The following is a 26,236-nucleotide window of genomic DNA, read 5'->3' as shown; positions in this document are numbered from 1 at the left end:
CAATAGCATGGGTTTTCAATGCTTCCTTGCTTTTCTGATCTCTTTGAAATGCACCATAAAATAATAAGATAGCTTAGAGATTATGCTGATTTCTTGATTTTTTTTTTTTTTTAGTGCATACACTGTTAATAAGGCTTTGTCACAGTCATTAAAGGTTATGCCAGGATGTATATAAATATGAAAGTTGTAATTATTGAATGAATAAATTCACCTTGTGAAAGGTATGAGCACTCAGATCTTTGTTTATTCCAGCTAGAGAGGTTTTCTAGTGAAAACAGTTAGTTAGACCCTTTTGAATTTGTGTACGCCAGTTGCTTATCACTGCATTAGGTTGTTCTTTGAATTGATCATAGAAACATTGCACAATACTTACAGTTTAACAGTAAGCATAACTGTTAATACAGCAAATGACAAACCATTCACACTTCTCAGACAGGAATAAGGTGCTTTATCAATAAAGCAGAGCCATGGAGTCACTTAGGTTAGAAAATACCCTTAAAGTCTTTGAGTCCAACTGTTAACCCAGCACTGCCAAATCCACCACTAAACCATGTCCCTAAGTGCCACATCTACAAAGCTTTTAAGATACCTCTGGAAATGGTGACTTCAGTCACTTCACTGGGCAGCCTGTTCTAATGTTTGAGATGGTGAAGCAAATGTTTCCAATAGCCATTCTAAATTTTCCTATGGCAAACATGAGGCCTTTTCCTCTTGTCCTGTTCCTTGTTCCTTAGGAGAAGAGGCCAACCCTCACATAGCTACACCCTCTTCTCAGGGAGTTTTAGAGAGTGATAAGCTCTCCCCTGAACCTCCTTTTCTGAACACCCTCAGCTCCGTCAGCTGCTCCTCATAGGATCTGTGCTCCAGACCCTTCACCAGCTTTGTTGCTCTTTAGTGGGCAAACTCCAGCACCTCAAGTGTAGGGTTTGAGCTTTCTAAATGTAACTTTTAGAACTCAGGTTCTTCACATAAAAGAAGCATTCACTATATTTTTTAGGCATAAATGGTGATGTCAGCTTAAGGTGACTGTTACATTTTTGACACTGGGCTCTCATCTACTCTAGGCAGTTTAGACTTCTGATTATTATAACATTTTCAACAGTGGCACAACCACTTTTAAAATCAAATAAATTTTTCACTCCTCCTTAAATAAGAAGATTTCACCCAAACCTTTTAAGAGAAATAAACCAAAATGTAAAACCGGTAATTGCTTGAAAAGCAAACTGAATTTTGATTACATGTCTGATATTTACACATGAAGTGTTTATTTTTGTCTCATGGTAACTTTTTTAATCATAGAATGGTTTGGATTGGAAAGGATCTTAAATGTCATCAGTTCTGACCCTGTTGCCATAGGTGGGAACACCAGGTTGCTCTAAGCCTTATGCAGTTTTGCCTTGGGTGGTTCCAGGGATGAGTCATCCACAGTTTCTCTGGACAAGGTGTTTCAGTGTCTTGCCATTCTCATAATGAAAAATTTCTCCTGAGTATTTAATCTAAACTTACTGTCTTTTGGTATGAAACTACTCATCCTTGTCCTGTCACTACATTTCCTTGTAAAAAGTCCCTCCGCAGCTTTCTTGCAGGCTCCCTTTGGGTACTGGAAGGTGCTGTAATGTCTCCCTGAAGCCTTTTTTTCTCTAGGCTGAACAGCAGCAGCTCTCAGACTACTTTCATGGGAGGGATGCTGCTTGAATGTCTTCATGGACTTGCTTGATCAGGTCCATGTCCTTTGTTCCTTGGGGACCCCAGAGCTGGTTGCTGCACTACAGGTGGGATCTCACCAGAGCAGAGCAGAGGTGTAGAATCCCCTCCCTTGCTCTACTGGCCACACTGTTCTGGATGCAGCCCAGGACGCATTTGGCTTTCTGGGCTGTGAGTGCACATTGTGGGGTCATGTCCCACCTCTCATCCACCAGAACGTGGAAGTCCTTACTCAGGTGAGAAGTGCTTCCTGTATATTGGTAGACAGCTGTTATGAATGAGTGTTTGAGATCACTTAAAAATCATCATCAAGGGTATCAGTAAAAACCTGATTTAATATTAAGCAATGACAAAGTTCTTTGCAAGGTTCACTCTGGTACTTATTAGTCAGTTACACCAAGGAAAAAGAGAAAAAAACTCAAACCCCAACTAAAATGCAGTCAATCAAAACAGAAATGAACAGAGAACTGTCTAGGGCTGTGTGTGTATTTAGGAGTGTGTGACAAGTCACAAAAGGACATTGAGGGCAGGTATAAAAAAGAATACAGCCTAAAAGCTTAAGAGCGCTCAGAGTATTTAACCTTAACTTACACATTTACTTAAACTTAACAATTCAAGATAGGAATTAACACTTAACAGCATATAATCTAATTTATAGCTTAACCTTACTTATAAGCCTAACTTTGATATCCAAGATACTTGAACATCTAAGAGAGCAGCATTTCTCACAAAATTTGCTGTAGCATATGCACACAGGCAGAGTCAGTGCAAAGTACCTGTGAAAAAATTCCCGTCAAAGGCAGTGAAATACTCACTCTGGGTGCTTTTGCATCTCTTCATTGAGCAAAGAGTTGAGCCTTGAGGAGTGGGGGTATTAGCCTATAATTAATTTTTGTTCAGCAGTTGTCTGAATACAGCAAATGCGGGAGTTCATGGGCTCTGAGAAGCCCAGCTCAGAGAGAGGTTACTGGTCACAGCTGCTGCAGTCAAGAAGAACTCAAAGGTTCTCATTTTAGACCACTGTTTATGGGGTCGCAAGAAAGTGGGCTTTAGTCAAAATAATGTTTCATCCTGCCCACAGTGTGGGTTGGCACATAGTTGAAAGCATGAGAACAGGAATGTTATGCTACACAAGCAAGAAAAATAGTTTCCAGGGCTGTTCATAAAGAAAACATGAGCTTGTTAGACAGCAGGGACTCTGGAGAGCAAAGAGTTTCTGATAAACTCAAGAAAAGCTGAGCCCAGGTGCTGTTTGTCAGGCTGACACCTAATGAGCTTTTTTCAGATAACAGTGTGGCCTAGAAGGGGTGAGGGAGGGATGCACCACCACGAGGACTCAGCTGCTCAGTCTTCCTGGCTGGAGGGCCTGTGGCCAACTAACCCTGCCCTCCCATTAATCGTTCTCCAACAGCTCTTGGTCAGCTCCTCCCTAGGCAAAACTCCATACACTCAGCTGGCTATTGCCATGGAGGGTGAAATTGCCTCCTGGTCTCCCTTGCCTCTCCTTCCTAAAGAGCCTGAATTGTTCCATTCCAACAATTTTTTAATGTTCTGTGATATTCCTCTAAAGATGTAGTATATTTTTAAATTCATGCAGTGAGACATATAGAGTACTGAAGGTCCTCAAGCTCTGTGTTTACAGAGACAGTGGCATATAGGATACAGTTTGCTCTGAAAATAGTGGTAATTGGACAAATTTTTAGGGTGGTACTTTTAGTCTGTAGATAATTTCCTGAACTGCTTGAATAGTGTGACAGGTGACCCTTGTTAAAAAATAAATGTTTTCAGTAAAGAGGGAGGCTGTCGGGTTCACATTCTCTTATAAGTTATTTTTTAATATGTCTCTATTGACCTGTAAAAATCTGTTAGTGCATATGAGTAAGGAAATATGTTGTCCTTGAATAAAAAGTGTGTTTTAGAACCCATAGTATTTAAAACTATCATAACAAATGCATAGCTACTAGAAAGACTTTAAATGTGTAATCAAAACTTGTTCAAAATCACCAAAGCCCACTCTTTTAAGGTGTATATAGGAAATACGTAATTACTGAAAATCTTGTAGTCAGTAATATTTTATTTCAGAAAAGACATTTGATCAAGTATTTCTGGTAGTTTTGTGCCAAGTTAGGGGTTTGTATATGGAATAGAAGGTATTTTGTCGATATGGAGAATAACATGGCTTTGTTCAGAGAACTATTTGAAGGAAATACAAATACTCTGCAGCCCTTACTAGCATATCGCTGGTGCCCTACCTGTCAATCAGATAATTTCTTTTAGGGATAAAATTACTCTGCTTCTTCTCCAGTTCACTTAATTTTCAGGAAAGGAAGGTGAGATTCCAGAGAGTGTAGATTCTGACTACAAGGTTAATGAAGACAAAGATCTGCGTCTGTAAAAGTTCTGCAATTTTCTGTGTTTGTTGGATATGTAAATTAATTGGTAATTATTTTGGGATTTTCCTAAATTCAGAAGAACAGTGTGTTAAATGTTGTCTAAGTTATTTGGCTACAGAAAGTATAGTCACATGGAGTTATAACTTACTCTAATCTACCCATCTGTAGCGATCTCTGGGGAACTGCCCATATCCATATGTATTGGTCTTTTCATGATACTGCTTAATTATTGCAGAGGCAGAGGTTAGTTATCGTACAACGAATACTTGAAACTCTTCTGAGAATGAAGTCTGCTCTTAATATGAACAAAAAGGCCAAATGAAGCCAATTTCTTTACACAAGTCCTTATCCTCAAAACTAGGAGAACTTAATTCCTACCTTTAGTATATGTGCTCTCTTGTCAGAGCTGTCATAGGTTCTAAATTAATAATCAGTTTTGCAGGGACCAGACTTCTTTGTAATCTAAACCATCCACAAATAATTCTACATTGGATTGATTTTAATTAACTTCTTACTGCAAGAACAATGAACATTTGGTCCTAACATTTTATTAAATCCTAAAGTTTACTAAATCCTGAGGTTTTTCCAGTAGCTCAAAAAAACCCCAATCTTCTGCATTTTTGAGAATTACTTCTTTCAGCAAGATAATTTGCTTAAAGTGCAGTTGAGATGAATATACCTGCAGTCTGCATCTGCTTTTTTTCTGCGTTTAGCTGCGTTCTTAAGGCAGTCTGTAGTACACAAGAATGCCCCCACATGCTCAATTTGGTTTCAAGTACTTTATACCTAACATTTATTTTTATATAATGTGGAAGCTAGTCTTCTAAATGTAAAATTACACCCATGGAAGTTTCTAATAATATTTGCATTTTGTTTCAGAGCAAAGTAGAAGAGATGATTTGGAAGCATTGGGTCATATGTTTATGTATTTTCTCAGAGGAAGTCTTCCATGGCAAGGTTTAAAGGTAGTGGGTTTTGATATCTGCTTCTGTCCTGTTTTCAGGTCATCAGCTTTTATTGACATGTTTGCGGTTTTATGAATGTGTGTCTGCAATGTGTGTATAACTTCAGAAACTTGTTTGTTCCTCTGTCATAGGCGGATACATTAAAGGAACGTTACCAGAAAATTGGAGACACTAAACGAGCAACTCCGATAGAAGTATTGTGTGAAAACTTCCCAGGTAATGTCTGCTGTTAATAAAAATGCTGTGTATTGATTTATAAAATTAAACTGGCATAGGTAATTGCTGGGGTTTAAAATTACAGTATGTGTAATAGATCTCACAGTATCTCAGAATGGGTCAGGTTGGAAGGGACCACAACAGGTTATGTGGTCCATTCCCCCTACTCAAGCAGGGCCATCCCAGAGGACATGGCATAGGATTGTGTCCAGACTGTTCCTGAATATCTACAGTGAAGGAGGTTCCAAAGCCTCTCTGGGTAGCCTGTTCCAGTACTCAGTCACCTGCACAGTAAAGGAGTTCTTCCCTGTGTTTGGGTGGAACTTGCATCAGTATCTGCCCATTGCTTCTCCTGCTAGTGCTGAGCACCGCTGAGCTGAGGCTGGATCCATCCTGTTGGCAACCACCCCTTAGATACTTATATGTATTAATCAGGTCCCCTCTCAGTTGCCTCTTTTCAAGGCTGAATAGGCCCAGCTCTCTCAACCTTTCCTCATATGAAAGATGCTCCAGTCCCTTGATCAACTTAGTAGCCCTTTGCTGGACACGGTCCAGGAGCTCCATGACTCCCTTGTATTGAGGAGCTCAGAGATGGACATAGCCACTGAGTAGAGGGACGGGATCACCTCCCTTGACCTGCTTTTCATAATGCACCCCAGGATTCCATTGGCCTTCTTGGCCCCCAGGGCACATCGCTGGCTCTGAAGAGCTTGTTGTCCACCAGGACTCCCAGGTCCTTCTCCGCAGAGCTGCTTCCCAGCACGTTTGGCCTCCAGCCTGTGCTGCTGCACAGAAGTATTCTTCCCCATGTGCAGGACCTAGCATTTGCATTTGCTGAATTTCAGCAAAGTGTTCCTCTCTACCCATCTCTCCAGGCTTTCGAGGTCCTTCTGAAGGGCTGCACAGCCCTCTGGGATATTGGCCACTCCTCCCAGCTTTGTGTTGTCAGTGAAATTGCTGAGGAGGCCTCTGCCTCTTTGTCTGAATCATTGATGAATAAGTTAAACAATACTGGGCTCAGACAGAAGAATTATCCTTTGAACCAGCAGCAAGCTAAAGCTGTTGTTCTTCAAATATAGATTCTTCTAAAGGAAACATTTAAAAAAGTACCGTATGTATGGTTACAGTGGTCAGCTAGTCTGCCCTTGTATCTTGACACTGAAAATTTTACAAACATTTTCAGCTGAAATCTGGTATCATACCCCTATTAGAAATAGGCTGCCTTAGAAACAGCTTGAACTAATATTTAAAATAACTTTTAAGTTTCAGGTGTCACTTTTAGGTCTCTAAGTACAAGTTGAATCAATGAGGTGTTGGAAAATTGGCCAGAAGGAATATGATGTTTTTTAAAAGTTGTAATAAAGTGCTTGGAGCAGGGAACATGTATGACATGGACATGATTTTGCCAAAATATAAGTGAACGCCTTGAAAAGTAATCAAAATATCATTGACAGGCAAAGTGAATTTGCTGAAAGTAGCTCATGTCCAATGAAAGGAAATCCTGTCCGCAGTAGGCCATGTGGACACAAGACTGCTGCTTTATGTTGTATACCCTGTTCTTTACCTTTCCTCAGTCTTGTCTCTGTAAAATTGGTTGGAAAGAAAGAAGTAGAGGCAATTTCTCTCCACACATTTTTGCACACTGTGCACTAGAATTAGAACATTGAACAGAAGACCTCAACAGATAACATGAAGGAAAAATTAGTGGGGTGTTACTTGTTAGGATATGTTTGGAATATGGTAGTATATTTCAGAATGTGGTAGCATTTCAAAGAACATTATTAAGTAACTTTTCTTTCTGGTAATTAACAGATCCATGGTGAACAACCGTTCAGGTTTTATGGTGAGAGGTACAAGTTGCTTTAAAATGAAATAAGGTGGTGGGGATTTTTTTGAGTTCCATTAAAACAGATAATAGCATATGTATATATTTCTTATATATCTAGAGGAAATGGCCACTTACCTGCGTTATGTAAGAAGGTTAGACTTTTTTGAAAAGCCAGACTATGACTACTTAAGAAAGCTCTTCACAGACTTACTTGATCGCAAAGGCTATATGTTTGATTATGAATATGACTGGATTGGCAAACAGTTGGTGAGTACAGTTCAGCTGTTACTAATATAATGGGTTTTTCTATGATTGGGTTTGAGTTTCATAAGACACATAAGACATGTTCTTCTCAAGGCTGCTAATAGAGCTGTGAACAGCTGCTTTACAAGCCCATCTGCAGATGCATGTTCTAACATTATCTTTTGGCTTGACTGCTTCATATTAATTCTCTTTCCAAATGTGCTCTTATTATCAAAGTACATTGCTGCACAATCCAAAATGAGGTGGTAGAAATTCAGATTGTTTCTTTGAAAGAACTTAAAATTTTGCAAGTAATTGTCATTACTGCATGTATTTTTTTTTTGTTCCCAGTATTTTTAAAAGGCAGAGCTATAACTTCTCTACATATGAGGTATATTCTAGATATTTATCAGTTCACTATGATAAAATATTGCAAAGTTCATTGAATATTTCATTGCAGTGCCTCTAAGGTTTCAGGAAACACCTGGTATAATTTAAGAAATTGTAGTGGATTGGGTTTTCTTCAGCTTCTCAAATTTTTTCACTTCTTTTTATTATGTAGGGAAGGGAGGGCTAATATATATATGTTTGACCAGTTTCAGATTATGCACTTCACTCTTCTCTGTGTGATTCTGAAAGAATTTCATTGCAAAATACATTTTTCGATGTTTGGCATTAAAAATTGCTTTAAGCTTTTCATCAGGTTTCATCAGAATGTCGTAACTGCTAACTGCAGAAAGTATCAGCCTAAAGTCTTTTAGAAAATTAATGTATGGTAATACTTAGTGTTGCTACTTCAATGCATTCTGTAAGTCATGGTTTGCTTTTTTTCTTGTTTGTATTAGTAAACATCTAGTGATAATCTGATAATTTTGTGTTATTTGAAACTGTCAGATTTAAATATTATTTCCCATTACAAACCAGTATCTTTTGGTGAGACTTAGAAATTTATTTTTTTTACCAGTTGCTACATATTATTTATATTTGTAGCCTACTCCAGTGGGTTCAGTACATTCAGACCCTGCAATCTCTTCAAACAGAGAAGCATATCAGCACAGAGACAGAATGCAACAATCCAAAAATCAGGTAAACTACTCATGCAAGATTATCAGCATTACTATGTCTTTTGTCTAATGATTTGTGCCATATTTTTATTAGAACTTGAAAATAAAATTGACTCTTATGTTTTCTTTGTTTTCACTTTAAGCAGGTCTTTGGTAAAGTCTATATATGTAGAGATACATAAATATCTCCTAAAAGCTTGCTTGTTTGTAGCTATGATATAGTGTAGTGAATTAGTAGTGAATCTTCTCTCTACTTGCACTTCTTTATTCTCTGTCTCTCCTCCATACACTCTTTCCTCTCTTTCCGTTCTGACATGTATGTATAACATTTTCACTTTTTTTTTAAGAACTAGGCTAATGACTTAGGTGGTAGCAATGTTAGGAAATCCGAGCTGTGTTAGTTTACTTGAGCAAAATTGGAGGGCTGTTTTAGTGTACTTTTTCTTACTAATAATTTTGAGGTTTAGCTACTTCAACTCTGTATGAAAATTTTTATGAAGGCATGTGTAAGAATGTTGGTAATGTTGAAATGCAATCTGTATAGGGATTGAGTGTGTAGTGCTTCTGTACTTTTTAAAAATATGACAATTAATGCACAAATTGTTTGTTTTAATTTTTTTTTCTTTTTTTGCATAAATCCTAATACATTTGAAAATGATAGTCGGCAGACTATAGGGCAGCTTGGGACTCACAGCAAACCAATCCACATCATTTGAGGGCTCACCTGGCATCTGACAGACATGGTGGCTCTGTACAGGTATTTTCTGCTTCTTTGCATGACTTAAATCAGTTGTTTTGCATTACATAACTACTTTCCTGTGATGTATCATATGATTCATGTTTTCATATTAAGATTGCTTATCAGTAATGTTCAGAATGCTGCTATTATTTATTATTTTACAGTTTGCTTGTCAGACTGAAAACAGGTGCTGAAACTATGGAACTTCTTGTTGATGGAAGTTTTCTTGCATGTTTCTTAGTAAAAGTTGAACATAAAACAGTTGAGCTGTCTTTTTTACAGAATATATGTTTACCTCAGTGAAAGCAACTGAAGGTTAGACTTTAAATATGTTAATTGTATTAGCAACTGAAACCCACTATTCATTGAATTCAGTGTTGTTGAAGCCATATTTTTTGTTCCTTAAGTAAACAGATTAAAATGCTATTCAGTGATGTTTGCTTAAACTTCACTCCATAATTCAAATAGTAATTGACTAGAAAAATGTTCCCAGGGCAGCACCTGACACATCTCAGTGAAAAAATGTGTAGAAACCAAATGTGTTTCCTATATTATTAGTTTATTTCATCTTCAAAGAGCTCTTTTCCTGTTTTCTTTTCAATTTTTAAAATTAATTTTTGAAATTTTTGATCTCACTCTTTATATTTAGGTGCAAAATAATTGGAGTAATGTGTGAGTGATTAATACTGAGAGATTCAAAATGCCAGCTGTGAAGTCTAAATGAGATTTTGAGCTTTGAGTCCAAAATGAAAATTATTTAGCTTTGTTAAGTCTTATCTGGGTGGAGGTTGTGTGTGGAAATTGTCTGCTGCAGTTTTGATTATGACAATCTAAGTTATGTTGTTTATGACAATCTATGTTTCTTCTGAAGTTTTTGGTTTGGAAAAAGATTGTCATAGCCTAAAGACAGAATGAAAAGTTCAGGGTACAGAAAACAAGGCTGCAGTCCTGTCAGTGTGATATCATTCTCTAAATTTTGTTGCTTTAGAAACAGCTGTCATATAATGTAACAAAATGTAGTAGGTGATAATTATTACAGTGTATAAAGAAAAATGTAAAAGTTGTTTTGTTTTTCCCATTAACAAATGTTTAAAAAAACTTTCTTTTCCCATATTTTAGGTTAGAAAAATACACACTGAATTCATTAAATTACAGTTAGTAGAACTTTCAAAGTGTCATCATATGACTCTGTTGGCAATTGTGGCACTTCAGAAACCTTTCATTCTTTGTCAGGTAAAATGTAGCAATTACAAGAAATTTTCTTCCATTGTAAAATACGCTAAATACCCTTTGGGGAAGGGGAGAACATTTTCTAGGAAATAACGCAAATAACACTAGTATTCCTTACTGCTAATACAGTGTTGTTTCTATCCTTTTTCCTCCCAGGATATAGGTGGTCTGTCTGAGTTCAGATAATTTAGATCTGTTGAGGCTATGCAATTGCCATGTGAATAAAAGCACTGTGCAAAACTGCAGCCATGGTCTGTGTCTTTGAAGAGCAAGTGTTGTGCCGCAGGATGTTTTTATATTTGATTGCTTTTTGTTGTGGTGTGGTTATGCTTCCTTATTAAGGGCACTTATAAAATCACACAGTTTCTCCAGTTATGCTGTGACATAGCCCTGGCTGTTATCAAATACCTCTTTGTTGCAGGGATACTAACTGAATCATGCTGTTCGTTAAGTTGGTACATTAGCTAGCTACTTTAGTAGGATTCCTAATTGCTTTCAAGAAGACAAATACTAAAAGTCCCACAGAAAATTGTTCAAAGGTAAAGTTGAATCTGAGGTGTGAAATTAAAGTATATTTGTTTTTTTCTGTGATGTTAGTGAGCCACTGCTCTTCTTTGAGATCAGTTTTGCCAATTTTTCTGCAAGATAAGAAAATCTGTCCAATTATTTCAAAGTGACAGTGGAATATTTTTAGGTCAGTACTATTAGTCATCTGTAATACTACTGCTGATGTCATCTCTTAGGTTCTCTTTTAGGTGATTATTAAACTGTGCTAGCGATTATTTTCTGTGACATATTAACATTGAGGGAACTGAGTGTTGGTTATAGGTTTGTTAGCATACATTTGTATGCTCTTAATGATAAGGTCAAGTGGGAACCATTGAGGTTCAAACTGGTTTGTTCATTCACAGCTACTGTTCTATTTTTTGTACTAATTTAATTTTTCCCAGACCCTAGGCTTGTGTTCAAAAGATCCTAATGTGCTTAGACGTGTCTACTTTTACTTTGTAGAATCAGTTAAAGTTCAAATAGTACTAGCAAATTGAGTTGTAAAGGGAAGACATCCATTCTTCCACTTACCTCAGTCCATTTTTTTAGTTCATGCAGACTTATTAATGATCAACTCAAACCTCCCAGCCATTTGTTCAACAACCTTTGTGTCTTTGTTTTCATAAGTTTGTCTCACTTCTCAGAATGTCATTTGTGCAATGTGGAATTACTTCTTTCTCTGCATGAGCTGCAATTTGCTTGTGCACTCATAAAGATTGTATTAATCTGTTCCATTACTTTTTTTTTCATCACTTACTAACTGATCTTCTTCCTCTTGTCTTTCCTCTTTCTTGTTTTCCCATTGGGAAATTCTTTAAAAGGAGGATTAAGAGTTCCCAGGAAAGTACTTAGGAACTGCTTGAAAGATTTTTATATTTTATGTAAGTAGTTTTCAGTTGCCAGATTCCTCTCCTTCAAGAAGTCAAGATAGTAAAGTGTTAGATGAAACAAATCAATTTTGCTAAGCTTTTGTGAACTAAAAAGGTATGGTGATGACTTTTATTCTTTGATCTTTACTGAAAACTTTTTGAAGGTAAAATAAAGAATTGTGTAATATCACTAATTAATTCCTTAGAGGTGTAGGCTGGCTTTAGTTTTTGCGTAGAGAATTCAGTTACTGAGATTCTTAATGGAAATATGGGTTTTTTTAGCTATGTCTGTTCTAAATTTTTGCAATTCTTTGTTGTGATTAAAGTAATGAAAATCATGAAAACTTGTTTTTTATGGCAGACTTTCTAACTGAGTTTTTAATATAGCAAGTAAAAGATCAGTTTGTGTACTAATCCAGAACAAAGTAGGCTAAAGATTTAATTTTGCCATTTAGGGGTTTGGTATTTAGGCTTAACTGTGTCTTGTTATAAATGGTCTTTGTCAAACTTCCAGAGGACCATGTATCTAAGAAATCAGTCTATTTCAGAATAAATGTTTCATTAATGGGTAGTGGGTGGAATTTTTGTTTCTCTACCTCATGGCATGGAGAGTATCAAGAAATAACCAGTGATGCATATACTTCTTCATATAGGTGCTCTTCATATTAAACTTCTAAAGAACTGATTAAATTTGAAGGAACTAAATTTAAACCAGGATGAAGTTATAAAAATGCTTAAAGTAGTTTTAGGTTTTCAGTTTAGTGGTTATTCTCCCACTTGAAAATAGGTGAGTAGCTTAAGTTAATCTTCAATATTGCAATACTTCTAATTCGAAACTTTAAAAATATTTGTTTTTTTGAAATGTAATTCTGTTACTATTCAGGGAAGAGTATTCATATACATTTTGTAACAGAATTTTTAGATGCAAAACCATAACTTAAATATCCTAATTTTTTCACTATAGTTGTATTCAAGTCTTCTAAGAGATTAATTGTGTCTCCCAATTTTTCATCAGGCTATTGATTTCATCAAGGGAAATCCATTCCAACTTGAGTCACAAGTAGAGAAATTAAATTAAAAGTTTCTCTTAAAGCAAACTTAGTTTCAGGTAGCTTCTCTGTCCTAAAGTTACAGCTTTTTATGTGGATCTACTGTGATGAATTTTCATTGTACCTTATTTGTGGTACAGTCTGGCTACAGAATTTGGTGTGCCACTCCTTCAGTGCATACAGTGTCCTCTGGGTGACTTATTCTTGTTAATTCTGTTATGTTCTCATATCTTCCTGCCTGTGTTGTGCAGATTTTTGAGATGATTGGCTCATAGTTGGAGAGGAAAATGTACTGATTTGCCTTATTAAAGGCTCTTTTAGGTCATATTGCAAAGTACTTTACTGATATAACGTGAAATTAAATTAATATAGCTGTAGTCTTACTGTCAGTGGAGTTGAAGCAGTCCTGCCTATCTCTTGTACTCTTTGTATGAGTCTTTGTTAGTTTCATTTTCTTCATCGTAGTGAGGAGCTCCTAGAGCTGCTTTTGGCAGTAGTAGATTTGAGTGAAACTCAGGGCATTTGTGGTTCTGGAGAAGCACGACTGATGCTAATTTTTGGCTTTATGCTGTATATGCTTAGGTTCACTTATGCTTTCACTTATGCTTTGTAACTCTTTCCAGAAAGAAGAACTTCATTTTCCTCCCAGTCTAAACTAAGTCATGCAACAGACACTTCATAGTATTCGTTTGTGTATTTGGTGAATGTGTATGGCTGAGTTTGAAGTCAGTTTGAAGAATAAGCTGCAGTAAGCTTTGTTCTTTGTTACCAGATAGTAGTGCATTGACATCAGCAGAGGTTGATTTTGGCTCCTTTGAAGAGGAAGTCAGCTTAGATTAGTACAGTACATACATAATACTTATAATATTACTAATGTAGGAAGGACGTTTAGATATGTACTAGCATATTTTCCAATTCAAATGGAGATCTGTATGGAGATATGTATGTATCTGTATGTGTTTGATCTCTTTTTTTTGAATGTGCTGTCCAAGAAGATAGATATCATTGAACAGGTGCTCCTGGGAAAGAAGTGTGAATGGGAGTGTCATATGAGCGTCCCACAGATGCTACAGTTGGCCAGTATGTTTGATACCTATGTAAAAGTCATACATTTTCCCATTTGTTTTTAGGAAAAAAGAGCAGGAGTTCTTGCAAGTGCCTCTGCAGACTGTGGCCTGTTCTTTACAACAGCTAGGAAAGCTAAGCTGTACTGTGTTTGCTTCCCATCCAGAAAGGGCCATATACCTGTCTTGCTCTTTCTTGATGTACCCTACTTCTGTTGGAGTAAACTGAAGGCTTCTGTTTCTCTCATCAACCACTCTTACTCAATCTTGAGCATGGATCTGAGGTTCTCTTTAGAAAAATTACTTTTAAGCCTAGATTATGGAGCAGAAATCCTGCATTATATTAGGGCTGCAGGCAAGGTCGACCACAATGTTAATTGGGTGGCATTGCTGTGTATGGATAGTGCAGGCTATAGTTGTGCTTAGTTATATAGTTAGGCACATGTGAGCATGACCCCACCAGTGATCCCTTCCAGTCATAACCATTCTGTGCTCCTGTGCTTCCTTTGGAACAAAACTCATTTGGTAATCAAGTTGAGCAAAGGTTTTTTTAGCCTTACATTTTTATGACTGCTCCTGTCTTAGTTGGCAGATACTTCTCATTTGCTTTTCCACTCTGGGTATTTTACAAGAAGCAATGAAATGACCTTCACAGTAAGATACCTGGTGAGGTGGTTGGGATAATACTAGATCCCCGTTCTTAGTAAATATGTAATGATGACAACTCAGAATATTGTGTGACTCTGTAAAATCCAATAAACTAGTAACCCAGAATGTTTGAAGATGGTGAGGATGCCTGCCTCACCATCTTAAAGTTTGTTAAAGTACAATTCCTACCTATTTCTGCCAGCGAATATCAAGTGCTTCTGTCATGCCCAGTGATACGAAACTAAGCTTGTAGTTGAAACTCCATTAACTTACTTATCATTGTAGGAATAAAGTCCAGTCTCACATGATTCCTTCAGTTATATTAACTAAAATTTAAGTAGTCAAATTCCTGCAATCTCACATATCTTTTATTTTGTTACAAGCCTGCAGGTGTTTTTTGGTAGTGGTCCTTATTTTAGTGAAATTTGAAAAAGGAGAAAACTTGGCCTGATGTCAGCAAAGGGCATGGAAAATGTCTTCAGTGCAACAAACTTCTGAGGTGCTGTACTTAGTTAAAATAGGAACCACAAAACAAACCTCAATAGGCTAGGGTCTTAGGTCTAGTTATAAATAGATGAGACATATCTGCTGTAATAAGAGGAGAGCTTGGAAGAGTGAGCGAAATAATATTATAGTGGTGATTTTCCTCCCGTCTCCTTTCATCTACCTTAATCTCTGACCATCAGGCAACAGCTGGTAATAATTTTGAATTACAGACTAGTCTTAATCTCTATAGCTGATTGTTTGCAGATGTTTTCTGCAAACTTTTGTACTGTTTGTCCAGAATTATATTTTTATGCTTGCTATCTTGCCAAGCAGTTGCTGCTATTTAGTAGCTAGTAGACCTCTTCATGGTGTTGTCACCTCTTTAGTGGGTCAATTAGCACTGTCAGCAGCTCTGATCAGGTAGGCACTTGTCTACAGCCAGTTACTTAACAGTCTTCCTTTTTGTATTCTGTGGGGTGAATAATGGAGAGGCCTCTGGAATGGCTCTATTTGTCATGTAGGAAGGCTGACAGGAACTGAGAGAGCGAATATTGAGTTCCACTTGGTTTAAAGTCTGAACAAATATTCCCAGAGCCACAGCTTTCATGGTGACTTGAACAATTTACATAGAAATTTGACGGTAAACTGCTAGGAATGAAGATTAGTCTAATTGTTATTAATTTTTTTGGCAGTAGATGTTTTCATGTCCTAAAAATCAGACACCATCTATACTCTTAGATTTAGAAGACAGCCTTAGTTTTCCCCTTTTCTGGTGAGTGTCCTAGGAGATACAACTGAATCAGACCTTCATATTCTCTCTGAATATAAAGAGCTAAACTAAGGAGCATAAATACACCGAAGGAGCAGAGATAGGGTTTGACTGACTGAATTGGTTGGAAAAGTGCCTAGTTTCCTTAAGGCTCTGAAGAAATGTGGGGGAGTTTAGCCCACTCACTTTGAGTCCATTTTAGAGGTTAGTTCCACTAGTAGCTATGAAAACAAAATTATAAGAGCACGGGGATGCTAGAATAAAACCTGGAGAAGATACTGTTACTGGAATAAAAATATGGAAATAACAAAAAATGCTGGTTTTTTTAAGATGTATTGGAACTGTAAAAATTAATAAATGTATGTCTGGCAGTAGAGTATTTTCAGGTCTTTCTTGTGATTTCAGGTAGTAAGCTCAACAAATGGAGAACTGAACACAGATGACCCAACTGCAGGCCGTTCAAATGCACCCATCACAGCTCCTGCAGAAGTAGAAGTAATGGATGAAACAAAGTATGTCCTTCTTTTTATATTCTTTGAATCTTTTGTGCTCAGCTGCTTTAATATTTTTTTCATAGAGTGTTTCAGAAAATGTTGTCTGAACTGAATAGCCATTGGTGAGGAGCAAAACTACAGTCCTACACTTAATTTTGTCTTTAAGTTTTTGAATAGTAGAGTTCCTATAGCTTGTATTTTTTTAGGCTAAGCCTTCAATGACATGTCTTCCTATGTTGGCTAGAGAAGTGCATGCATTTTTGATGTTTCAACTAATTTTGAAATACTTATTTTAAGATAGTGTTCTGACTATGAGAAGCCATGTGTGGAAGATATAAAATTTTTCCTCTATATTGTATTCTGATTCTCTTTTTTCCTTTACTCTCTTTATGTATAGCTGCCAGAAAGTTTTGAACATGTGGTGAGTTATACAGCGCAGGCAGGCAGAAATAGCCCCAGGAGCTTTGTTCTTTTTATTGGGTTTAAAACTAATTTCAGAAAACTTAAAAATAAAATATCTGTGTAGAAATGACAAAATACATTTAATTCTGTGAAACAATTAACTGTTTTTAGAAAATGTCATCTTCAGGAGCTGTTCTGCCTGCTTCAAAGCCTGCTTGCTTTTAAATTGTGTAGTTTGTGATATAGTTTACATCAACCTTTTTAATGGGTACTAGAATATTTTTTCTTACTTTCTATTCTGTTTCAAAAGGAAAGCATTCTTTTCAAATATTGTAGCATTCAACTGGTGTATTAACATCTGGAAAATAACTTGCATGAATAAGTAATAATGGCTAGTAAATGTTTGAACTTCTCCAGGTCTCTCTGTAAACAAGCTATTTACCAAAGTATTAGTCTGTGATAACTTTCTAACTAATCACTAAAACATAACTTCAGAGTTCCTTAATTTTACAGTGTAATGAAAGGGAAAAATACGAAGATCTGTTACCATGGGATAGACAGCTAATATTTATATATTTGAGTAGTAAACTTAGTCTTGCAAAATAGTACAGAAGAATATTCTTGATAGCTAAAGGTGGTATGAATTCCAACATGTTTCATTTTATAACTGTGCTAGAAATAGGAATTTTACAAGGGTATGGATCTAGTTTACCATAAAATAGAGGCACACAGGTATGAAGGATACATTAGCAGCAGAGCAATTGAGTAGCAGAAATTTTTCTAGGACCCATTTTCCTGACTTTAGAGAAAAGGGAAATTTATCCATGTGCAATTTTTTTGGAAGCAATTGTTCTGCAAATTCTGGTAGGTAAGCTTTATTTGTATGTGTAATTAATAATTTTGGATGGAGGTGCCTGTAGGGCCACTTTGTTGCACTAGTTTTTTCTGAGCACTGAGAAGAGCTAAATTCTTTGCTGCCATCTTTGTGGAGTACAGTATTATTTTACTATCAAAAATACAGTTCTCTGATATATATATATATATTTTATATATATATATATATATATATATATATATATATATATATATATATTTGAAACAAAAAATCCAAAGGGGCAAGCATATTGATAGGCTGCCCATAGATAAATTCCCTGTCCCCTCTCTTCAGATAAGCACAGTGATTATCTTCCTTATGCTGAGCTCATGTACACACAGAAAAAGATTAAATTTCTTGCACTTTGTGTAGTACTTAGCACAATAAAACCCATTTTTAATACCCTGTTTTACTTGGTTATCTGCAGAAGTTAAGAGAATTCTCAGGAGCCAAGATGCTTGTTGCTTGAGCAGTGTAGGAGTTCACTTTTTGTAATCTGAATACATAATGGACAAATATGCTATCCTTGACCTTCTTGGCTTACTCTTAACTGGTTTTCTTACAGGCAAAATAACTAGTCTCAGTGTCCTACTCTTTAGATTGATTTTCTTGTTTTTGAGTATGTAACAGTCAAATTAGTGTTTCAGCACTTTAAGCTCAAGTTTCCTCAGTGACTAGAGGTTTTTCTGGGGCTAGTTTTTTATATTTTGAAGTTGTTTTATATTTTAGCAGTAATTAACATACATGCATGCCCACTTACCTTCACCCCCTCTCCTGCTTTGCTATCAAACGTCAATTCATAGGTACATATATTTTTTCAGAAAGAGCACTTCAGAAGATTTTAATTTTTACATTTTAATATCATAATTACAAGCCTAATATAAAAAGGGGTTGTAAGACATTTAAACACTTGTTTATAGATTTTACACTGCAGAACAGGTTAAGGGAATGGGATTACTAGTATCCTTCATGTCTGTGACATGGATGTTTCTTGTTCTAAGGAGACATTGTTTTCTCAAAAGACTCTAATTTTGTGCCTCTTTCATAATCTTTCATCCACCTGGAAGTGTGAACAAAGCTGACCTGTCTTGCTCATATCTTGTGTTCATAACATTTCCTCATACTCTGAGAAGACAAACTTGAATCTTATTTAGAAGTGCTTCATTCTTTGTTCTAGATGTTTTCTTAGTTTTAGAAACATAACATGACTATATTTTCATTTAAAAGATTTTCAAAAGGGTGCCCCTCATGTAGAATTGTCCCCATAATGTATGATTTTAACTGTGAACACAAGTGTAATTTAGCTGAATATTAGAGCTTCTGCTACCATTTCAGTGAAATCCTGTAAGTCAGAAAGGATAAGTTTGGGGTTTTTTTCTTCAGTAAGGATTTTATTGTTTTGGGACATTTAACCAGTATTTAACCAAACATTTAATTGTTCGATAATAATTTATCTACTCACATGCCATATATATTCTAAATCTTATGCTTTGTCATTTTCACAGTGGGTGTGCAGCTAGCATGACTTAGCAGTGGGTGTTGTGTTTTGGGAATTTTGGTGGGTTTGGTTTTTTGTTTGTGAGTATTGGGGGTAGAGGGGGTTGTTGATTTGGTTATTTTTGTTGGTTTGGATTTTTAGAAAAGTTGCTTTCTGCCCTATTTCAGTTCTTACTTACTGAAGTTGTAAAGCAAGGAGACAACTAACCTGATCACTGTGCTGCCCTGACACTTGGGGATCTACAGATCTATATGTAATCTTCTAGAGATGCTCTTTCATTTATCACTGAGCAATTAACTTGTCTTTCCTGTTTGCTAGCCATCAGAAGAGTTGCTTCTATGAAGCACATGTGCTTTGGATAGCCAAAAGGCTTTTCTGTGGGAAGGCAGAGAAGGGCAAACTGGAAGTGATTATATGATCTGTCCTTTTTGCATCTTGCATATTTTTTCCACTTTAAACACTTGTTACTAATGCTGCAGTAAAGTGCCTGCCACATGCTTGATGGCAAATATAAAAACACAGCTGTCTAAGCACAAATGACAAATTAAGTTGCTTTAGAATTTTGGCCCAAGGCACTGTTCAACTGGAAGGAAGGGTATTTAACAGGAAAAAAGATATGATAATGTCTTAAGAAGGACAATAAGTGTTCGAAACCATAATGCTGAGATTGCTACCTCAGATAATACCTCAAAGGTCACTTTAGATTGTATAGGAAAAGTGCAGTGTTTTTTGCAATTTATAGATTGCTCTTATACTGCCAACTCTAGAAGTGTTACATAAACTACAGATGAAGGTTAGCAATCATTAAATACTTTAGTTTAAAAAATTCATTTCCTAGAAGAAGAAATTTTTAAAACTTACCTCTTCTGTATTTTGCATGCATATTGAATAGTATAATAATTTTGTGGTTTAATAGTCCTTAATAATGCACCTATCTATAACTTTAAATACAGCTCTAAGCAATGTAATATCTGTATTATGTATAAATGACAGTAACACCCTCTAGTGACAGTACAGTTTAGAACAAGTCTACGTTTCTGTTATGAATTATACTCATTGAGAGATTGTGCACTATGTATCTGTGTCTCAGGGTTATGATTCTTTCATTAAAATTTATTTTCAGGCAATACAGTCTGTTCTGTCATAATCCCGTGTAAAGGTGCATATATTTTAAAATTATATTTATTTGGCCTTGGAAGCCAATTTGAAGTCTAGCACTTCTAGATTTAGAAATACACAGTGTTTCACTGTACTTCAGTTCAGATTTCCAAAACAGTCCAAAACAAAAGTTTACAGCATTTAGTGATTTCTCCTTAAATTGAAATACAATTGAATACTTTATATAATTAAAAAAACTCAAAGAACTGTTAATAGAAATTATAGTGTATTATCATAGTAGTATTATGTGAACTCCAGAAGACCAGAGGATTAAAAAAGCAGTGCTTTATGTTGCTTAAAAATAGAACTCTTGAATTTACCATTGCATTATGCTCTTCTCTTCTGGTTGATAGAGAAGTAGCAAACTAAATAGCATATGCAGAAGAAATAAAAAACAGTATGAGATTTGCAGAAAAGATGAGTTTAAATTTTCTAATAAGAAAAACAAGAAAACCTAAAGTGTCCTTGAATTCCAAAGAGGATCCAAGTAGTCCTAAACATGTAAGAAGTCTGATCTACTTGGGTTGTGATCCATATAATTGAGTGAAGAATTAAAATTCTAGATAGCTGTTCTAGAATATAAATTAACTATCCGCTGTACTTCCATCTTCCTACAGTTACTTCTGTAACCTGGGTTCTGTATATGCTAATGTTATAAATCAAGACAGAATTTTTCTCAGGCATGCTAATCTTGAGCAAGTATAAAAGTGATTTACCATCACAGTTGAGGGTAGGATTTCCTCATCTACAGGATCATAGGATAATTCATGTTGAAAGGGAGGAGCACTGCTTTGCTTTGATACATGGCATGTACAAATATAAAATACTTGGAGTGAAAAACGAATTAAACTAAATTGGAGTTCACACATCTACAAGTAAATTCAAAGCTTAAGTGCTAATGAATGTTAGTGGTTATAGGCAGATGCTAAAAAAAGGGCTAGTAGTTATGGGGGAATTTCAGTTACAGTCAGTGGCTACTACCCTTCAAAACCAATTATATCTCTTCTTTAAGAAGTACTTTAAATTTAATAAATACAGTATGATACTTCTGCTAGCTGTAAAAATACTTATCTATGTAGTTTCCCCTCCTGAATTTTAATTTTGGGCTTCCTCTTCATCAATAACCAATGTTTTTTTTTACTGAAAGTTATGTAACTCTCAGAGCAGTTCTGGTCTGCCTCTGCCCACTGCTACTTTTTCAGTGACTGAGCAACAGGGTGCCTTGGATATTTTGAGAAGGTAACTTCTGTCTCCCCTTACTTTGGATGTTGTTCTCACCCTCTGTAGAACCTTATTTTTAGACCCTTATTCTCCCTGATTTTTAATGCTTTCCCCATTTCCCATATTCCAAACTAAATCATCTGGATTCCTTTTGAATTTTAGTGATATAAAATGCTTGGTGGACTTAAGGATTTACTGATCAAGGCTATTGATAAAGTACATTTATATTTCACTACTGCTGTACTTCATAGTTTAAGACTCATCAGTGTATAGTGCTGCAAGTGAGAATTCAGTAAGCATACCACAGAACTCCATGGGACAAGCTCTGTTCAAGTATACAGCTTGCATGTTCAGTTTTGGTCGCACACATTGTGAACACTTTAGTGTGAAGCTTTATTTTTAAAGGTGGTGTTCAGCATCTAGGAGTTGCTTAAAATAAGCCTAACAGTACAACTTAAATGAATTTTGTGTGTGTTATTTGTTGCTTTCCTCTTTATTTTCAAAAGTGCTTTCCGGACTTTTGCAGTCCTTCTGTATATTATCTATATCTAACTCCCTCCAACTCTTTTTAATTTTGTAGTGTTCTTTCAGGTACTTTCAGATTATCTCTACTTGCTAAGTGAAATTCACAGTGTTTGCCTGTTAGTTTCATTCATGTAGTATGCAATAAAGCAGAAGAAAGAATATCAGTGTTCTTTATATTTAAGCTATGATTTATCATGGTAGTAGTTATTATCATAGCACTGGGTCAGAACATTAATTATGTTGTTCATTAGGATTTTCTTGTAAAATGTCTTGTGGAATAGCCTTGGAGAAAGTTTTTCTAAGTTCTGGTTGACAAAGGAAGCTCAAATTATTTTCTTGTTTCAGCAACAATACTGTCTTAAATGCACATTTAGGTGACACAGTCATAAGCACAAGCTTCCATTTGGCATATTGCCAGTTAATATGAAAGAGTACTCAGGTAATGGAATGCTCTTTATTCTTACAAATGCATTTTTAAGTCAGCCTGTAATACCTGTGCTTTTGATACTCTCATCAAGACTCCAAGCTTAATAGCTACTTGCATTATAGCTTTTTTAGTTTGATACTTTTTTCCAAAAAAGGTGAAACATGTCAAAAATATCTCTACTTCAGTTTCTTTGTCTAATAAATCAATTGCCTGCAATAGAGCTTAATGAGTTCCATGTGGCACTGGCTATACCTGAGCTACATGCTTCAAATGAGACATACAGTAAATAGTTTAGTTTTGTGGTTTCTTTTATATCATATGTAACTCATGTCACACTTGCAGGTGCTGCTGCTTATTCAAGCGGAGGAAAAGGAAAACCATTCAGCGCAACAAATGACTAGAACCAAACAGAACACGGGAAAATGCTTATTTGTTCACCTGTTGTCTTGTGATCTTAAAAAAACCCCAACAACAAAACCCAAAGCAAAACCCTCCAAAATAAACACATTTTCCGAGGACTCCCTGAGAAACAATATCATGTCTCTGTTCTTTGATTTGGTTCTTCTGCATCCATCATCCATTTTTTTAATTCATCTGTTCTGAAAGCTTTAAGATATTATCAAATAGGAGTGCTTCTTTGACCATCAACATATGGACCAATGAAATGATAGAACATGAACAGTATCTTGAGCAAAACTGAACTTGAGAAGTATTTCTTCTTTCCTAGGAAGTAGTAGCAGTGTCTTAGATGAAGACGGATGTCGTAAATCAGTTATTTGAGTTTGTAGCAGTGTATCTAAAGCAGTTTTCTTCAAAAATTAAGAAGAAAAACACAGGTGCACAACCATAATGCAAAATAATAAAATCTTAAGATTTATTTTATGACACTTGCAGTGTTTTTCTTCTTTTGCCTCAGTATTACTGGTTAGTCAAATTGTTACTCCAGTCAATTTGCCACTGTCTAGAGATACTGGGGATGCTGGTTTAACTGTTGACAGTAGTCAAAATGCTGGTGCTACTAACAGAAGGTATTTCCAATATCTTTTTGGTTTGAAAACCTGCTTTTATTTTGCGTACAATGAATATTGCAGTACAGTAGAAATTAGAAGAGTGTTTGTGCAAGAATACAAGTGTTTATATAATTTAAGTTGTACATCTAGTAATGTTAACAAGATTGAATTACCTTCAAAAGAGCACTACAGAGCAACTACTGAATCTGGTTAAAGCAGAATAACTATGAAAGCCTCTGTGTTCACTCTGGTAGTTGATGGTTGACAGCATCTGTAACTTGAAAATATGGACCTGCCATGTAAAGTTAGCAGTGTACTATTTTGCTCTTTAATTTAGATAATAAATGGAATGGAAGTAAGTTAGACTTCTGCCTGCACTGCATACTAGCCCACAGCATCGCAAATTTCCTGCCTTTTTTTTTTTCTTGGAATTTTCTTGTCTTGCAGTGTAAGGTCACTAGTATCATAGGATGGCAAGGATGTGTCAGATGCTTCTCTAGAGTCCAAGGAAGTACTTGCAATATGAACAAACCAACAGTTCTGTAGGCAAGACAGCCCATTTTGTATTTTCTTCTTCAGAAAATATATGCTTCTTTTAAAGCCATAATAACAGAGTTCTGGTTTTGTCATGTTTAACTGCCAGTAATTGAAGAAGGGCTGTAGAAGATGTAAGTGACTAGACAGATTTATTGACCAAAACACAGATTTCTCTGTTTCTTTAGAATTCTTCTGGAGCTAAGTAGCGTCTTTTTTCTGTCCATAAATGTCTTTTGGCATACTTATTTATTTTTCTTCTGTTTTGTGGTACATTTAAAATGTATATAAAAGCAAAGGTACACCTCTGAATTAATCATTGCATTTATAAGGATTTTAATTTTATTTTGTAATTTATTTTTCATTAAGAGCCAAAAGTGTATTTTATTGTTTGGATTATGTGCTCATATGTATACTTTGATCTTTGTTATTATTACTGTTCATGCTCTTAAGTTTTTGTTTTGGAAAACCTGAATTTGGCCTACAGAAACACACTGTGTAACAGGTCATAAGTTTCCACTTGACCAGAATGTTACTGATTATTTCAGACTGTTATTTCTTTGGGTTTTTTTGAGCTGAGAAGTAGGTCACTTGACCATTCTCTTATGAAAAAACATCCTTCTTTGTAGTACTTGACCAAATCTGTTACTTGTACATGTGGTATGTGTATTTCTCATACACCTGATGAGTTTTATTCTTGGAGGTTTTTAATCTCTACAGTGTTTGTATGATCTGAACTCCATAAAAAGACAGTGTGAATATTATGGACTTAAAATGATTGAATATATAAAAACTGTTTATTTGCTGAAATGATTAGCAAGGCACTTGCTTTTTAGCAATTTAAGTGCTTGATTTTAATGTGGAAGAAGGTTTTCTTCTAGTAAAGCAGTTGGCACTAATCTAGGTATGCCAATATGATTTGCATTTATATACTTTTTTCTTCCTGTCTACAGTAATGAAGTAAACAATGACTGGATGTCTAAAACTGAAATCCCTGTTTAAATGTAAAAAAAAAATAAAGATAGTTTTTTAAAATTTGCCTTTTCCACCCTTTTCCTACAGTTTTAGATGAAGTAATGTTTTAGGATGTGCTGAACAAATTTAATCTCCTTGGATGTCAATGAATTTGAAAGCATGATTCTCTCAATGCTGTCTTGACTTACAGTTATGTTTGCTAGTTACTTAACAGATGTTACTGTTACATGCTTTAATAGACGTGATAATAGCAATGGAGTGAGGAGACCTCAATGCACACATTTGAAATCTGTTCATGGATTGGAGTTTATGCTGTCTGTGCCACCTTAAAAAAGACCTGAAGAGGTCTAGGAAATGCTGAAAAGGACATGTTTTGGGTTAGAAGAGGCCCTTAAAAACATCTAGTCCAAACACAAAACACTGTTACCCCCTCCTAATGTAAGTGTGGAAATGTTTCACTGGATCAGGTTGCTCAAAACCTCATCCAGCCTGACTTTGAGTGTTTCCAAGGATTGGGTATCCATAACTTCTTCAGGCAACTTTCTTCAGTTGCCTGTCTGACCACCTCCATGGGAAAAAAGATCTTTCTTACATCCAGTCTAAGTCTACCCTCTTTTAGTTTAATTACTTTTTCTGTCACAGGCCTTGGTAAAAAGTATCCATGTTTTATGTTGCAAGTATTGAAAGCCCACAGTTAGGTATTGCCAGAATCATCTTTTCTCCAGGCTAAAAAAACCCAATACTCAGCCTTTCCTTATAGGAGGGGTGTTTTCATCTTCTCGTGATTTTTGTTGTCTTCTCTGGACCTTCTTTAACAGATTGCAAGTGTTTCTCATGCTGGGGACCCCAGAGCTGGACACAGCACTGCAGTGGGATCTCACCAGAGCAGAGCAGAAGGGCAGAATCCCCTCACTCGCCCTCCTGCCCATGCTGCTTTGGATGCAGTCCAGGGCACAGCTGACTTTCTGGCTGAGTGCACATTGCTGTGTCATGTCTAATTTTCCATTCATCAGTATCCCCAAGTCCTTCTCTGGTCTGAAACCCTTCATCCACCAGTCTGTACTTAGAGTGGTGGTTGTCCTGGGTCAATTGCAGGATGTTTAACTTATCCTTGCTGTCCTTCAGAAAGTTTGTGTGGGTGCACTCCAAAAATTTGTCAAGGTCCTAAAGTACATAGAAGGTTGCTTTTGATAAAGGTCTATTCCTAGGTCTGTTTGCAACTAAAGATAGTCTGATGGGTGAAGATTGGTGGCTGTCTTGGTCACAGTTGATTATGAAGATGTTAAGATACTTGCACTATGA

At 36.0% G+C, this 26,236-nt stretch overlaps 1 protein-coding gene across 6 annotated transcripts in view; it reads left to right on the top strand.

The window, feature by feature from the left end:
* The window catches only part of CSNK1G3 (casein kinase 1 gamma 3), a 77,985-nt gene extending 54,688 nt beyond the window's left edge, over positions 1 to 23,297 (top strand). The window contains exons 8-17 of one of the 6 annotated variants that reach the window (XM_053931611.1): positions 4,977 to 5,062; positions 5,194 to 5,278; positions 7,225 to 7,373; positions 8,340 to 8,435; positions 9,075 to 9,170; positions 10,272 to 10,385; positions 16,222 to 16,328; positions 16,708 to 16,731; positions 21,390 to 21,481; positions 22,758 to 23,297. In XM_053931611.1, the coding sequence (XP_053787586.1) occupies positions 4,977 to 5,062; positions 5,194 to 5,278; positions 7,225 to 7,373; positions 8,340 to 8,435; positions 9,075 to 9,170; positions 10,272 to 10,385; positions 16,222 to 16,328; positions 16,708 to 16,731; positions 21,390 to 21,447 (815 nt within the window). In that variant the 3' untranslated portion in view covers positions 21,448 to 21,481; positions 22,758 to 23,297. The remainder of the gene's footprint in view (positions 1 to 4,976; positions 5,063 to 5,193; positions 5,279 to 7,224; positions 7,374 to 8,339; positions 8,436 to 9,074; positions 9,171 to 10,271; positions 10,386 to 16,221; positions 16,329 to 16,707; positions 16,732 to 21,389; positions 21,482 to 22,757) is intronic. The other 5 variants (XM_053931614.1, XM_053931612.1, XM_053931615.1 and 2 more) reach the window with 5 other exon arrangements.
* Positions 23,298 to 26,236: the final 2,939 nt, after the last annotated feature.

This window comes from Vidua chalybeata, chromosome Z (assembly GCF_026979565.1).
Source record: "Vidua chalybeata isolate OUT-0048 chromosome Z, bVidCha1 merged haplotype, whole genome shotgun sequence".
In the NCBI taxonomy this organism is placed as follows: Eukaryota; Metazoa; Chordata; class Aves; order Passeriformes; family Viduidae; genus Vidua; species Vidua chalybeata.
This window is presented reverse-complemented; position numbering and strand designations above follow the sequence as displayed.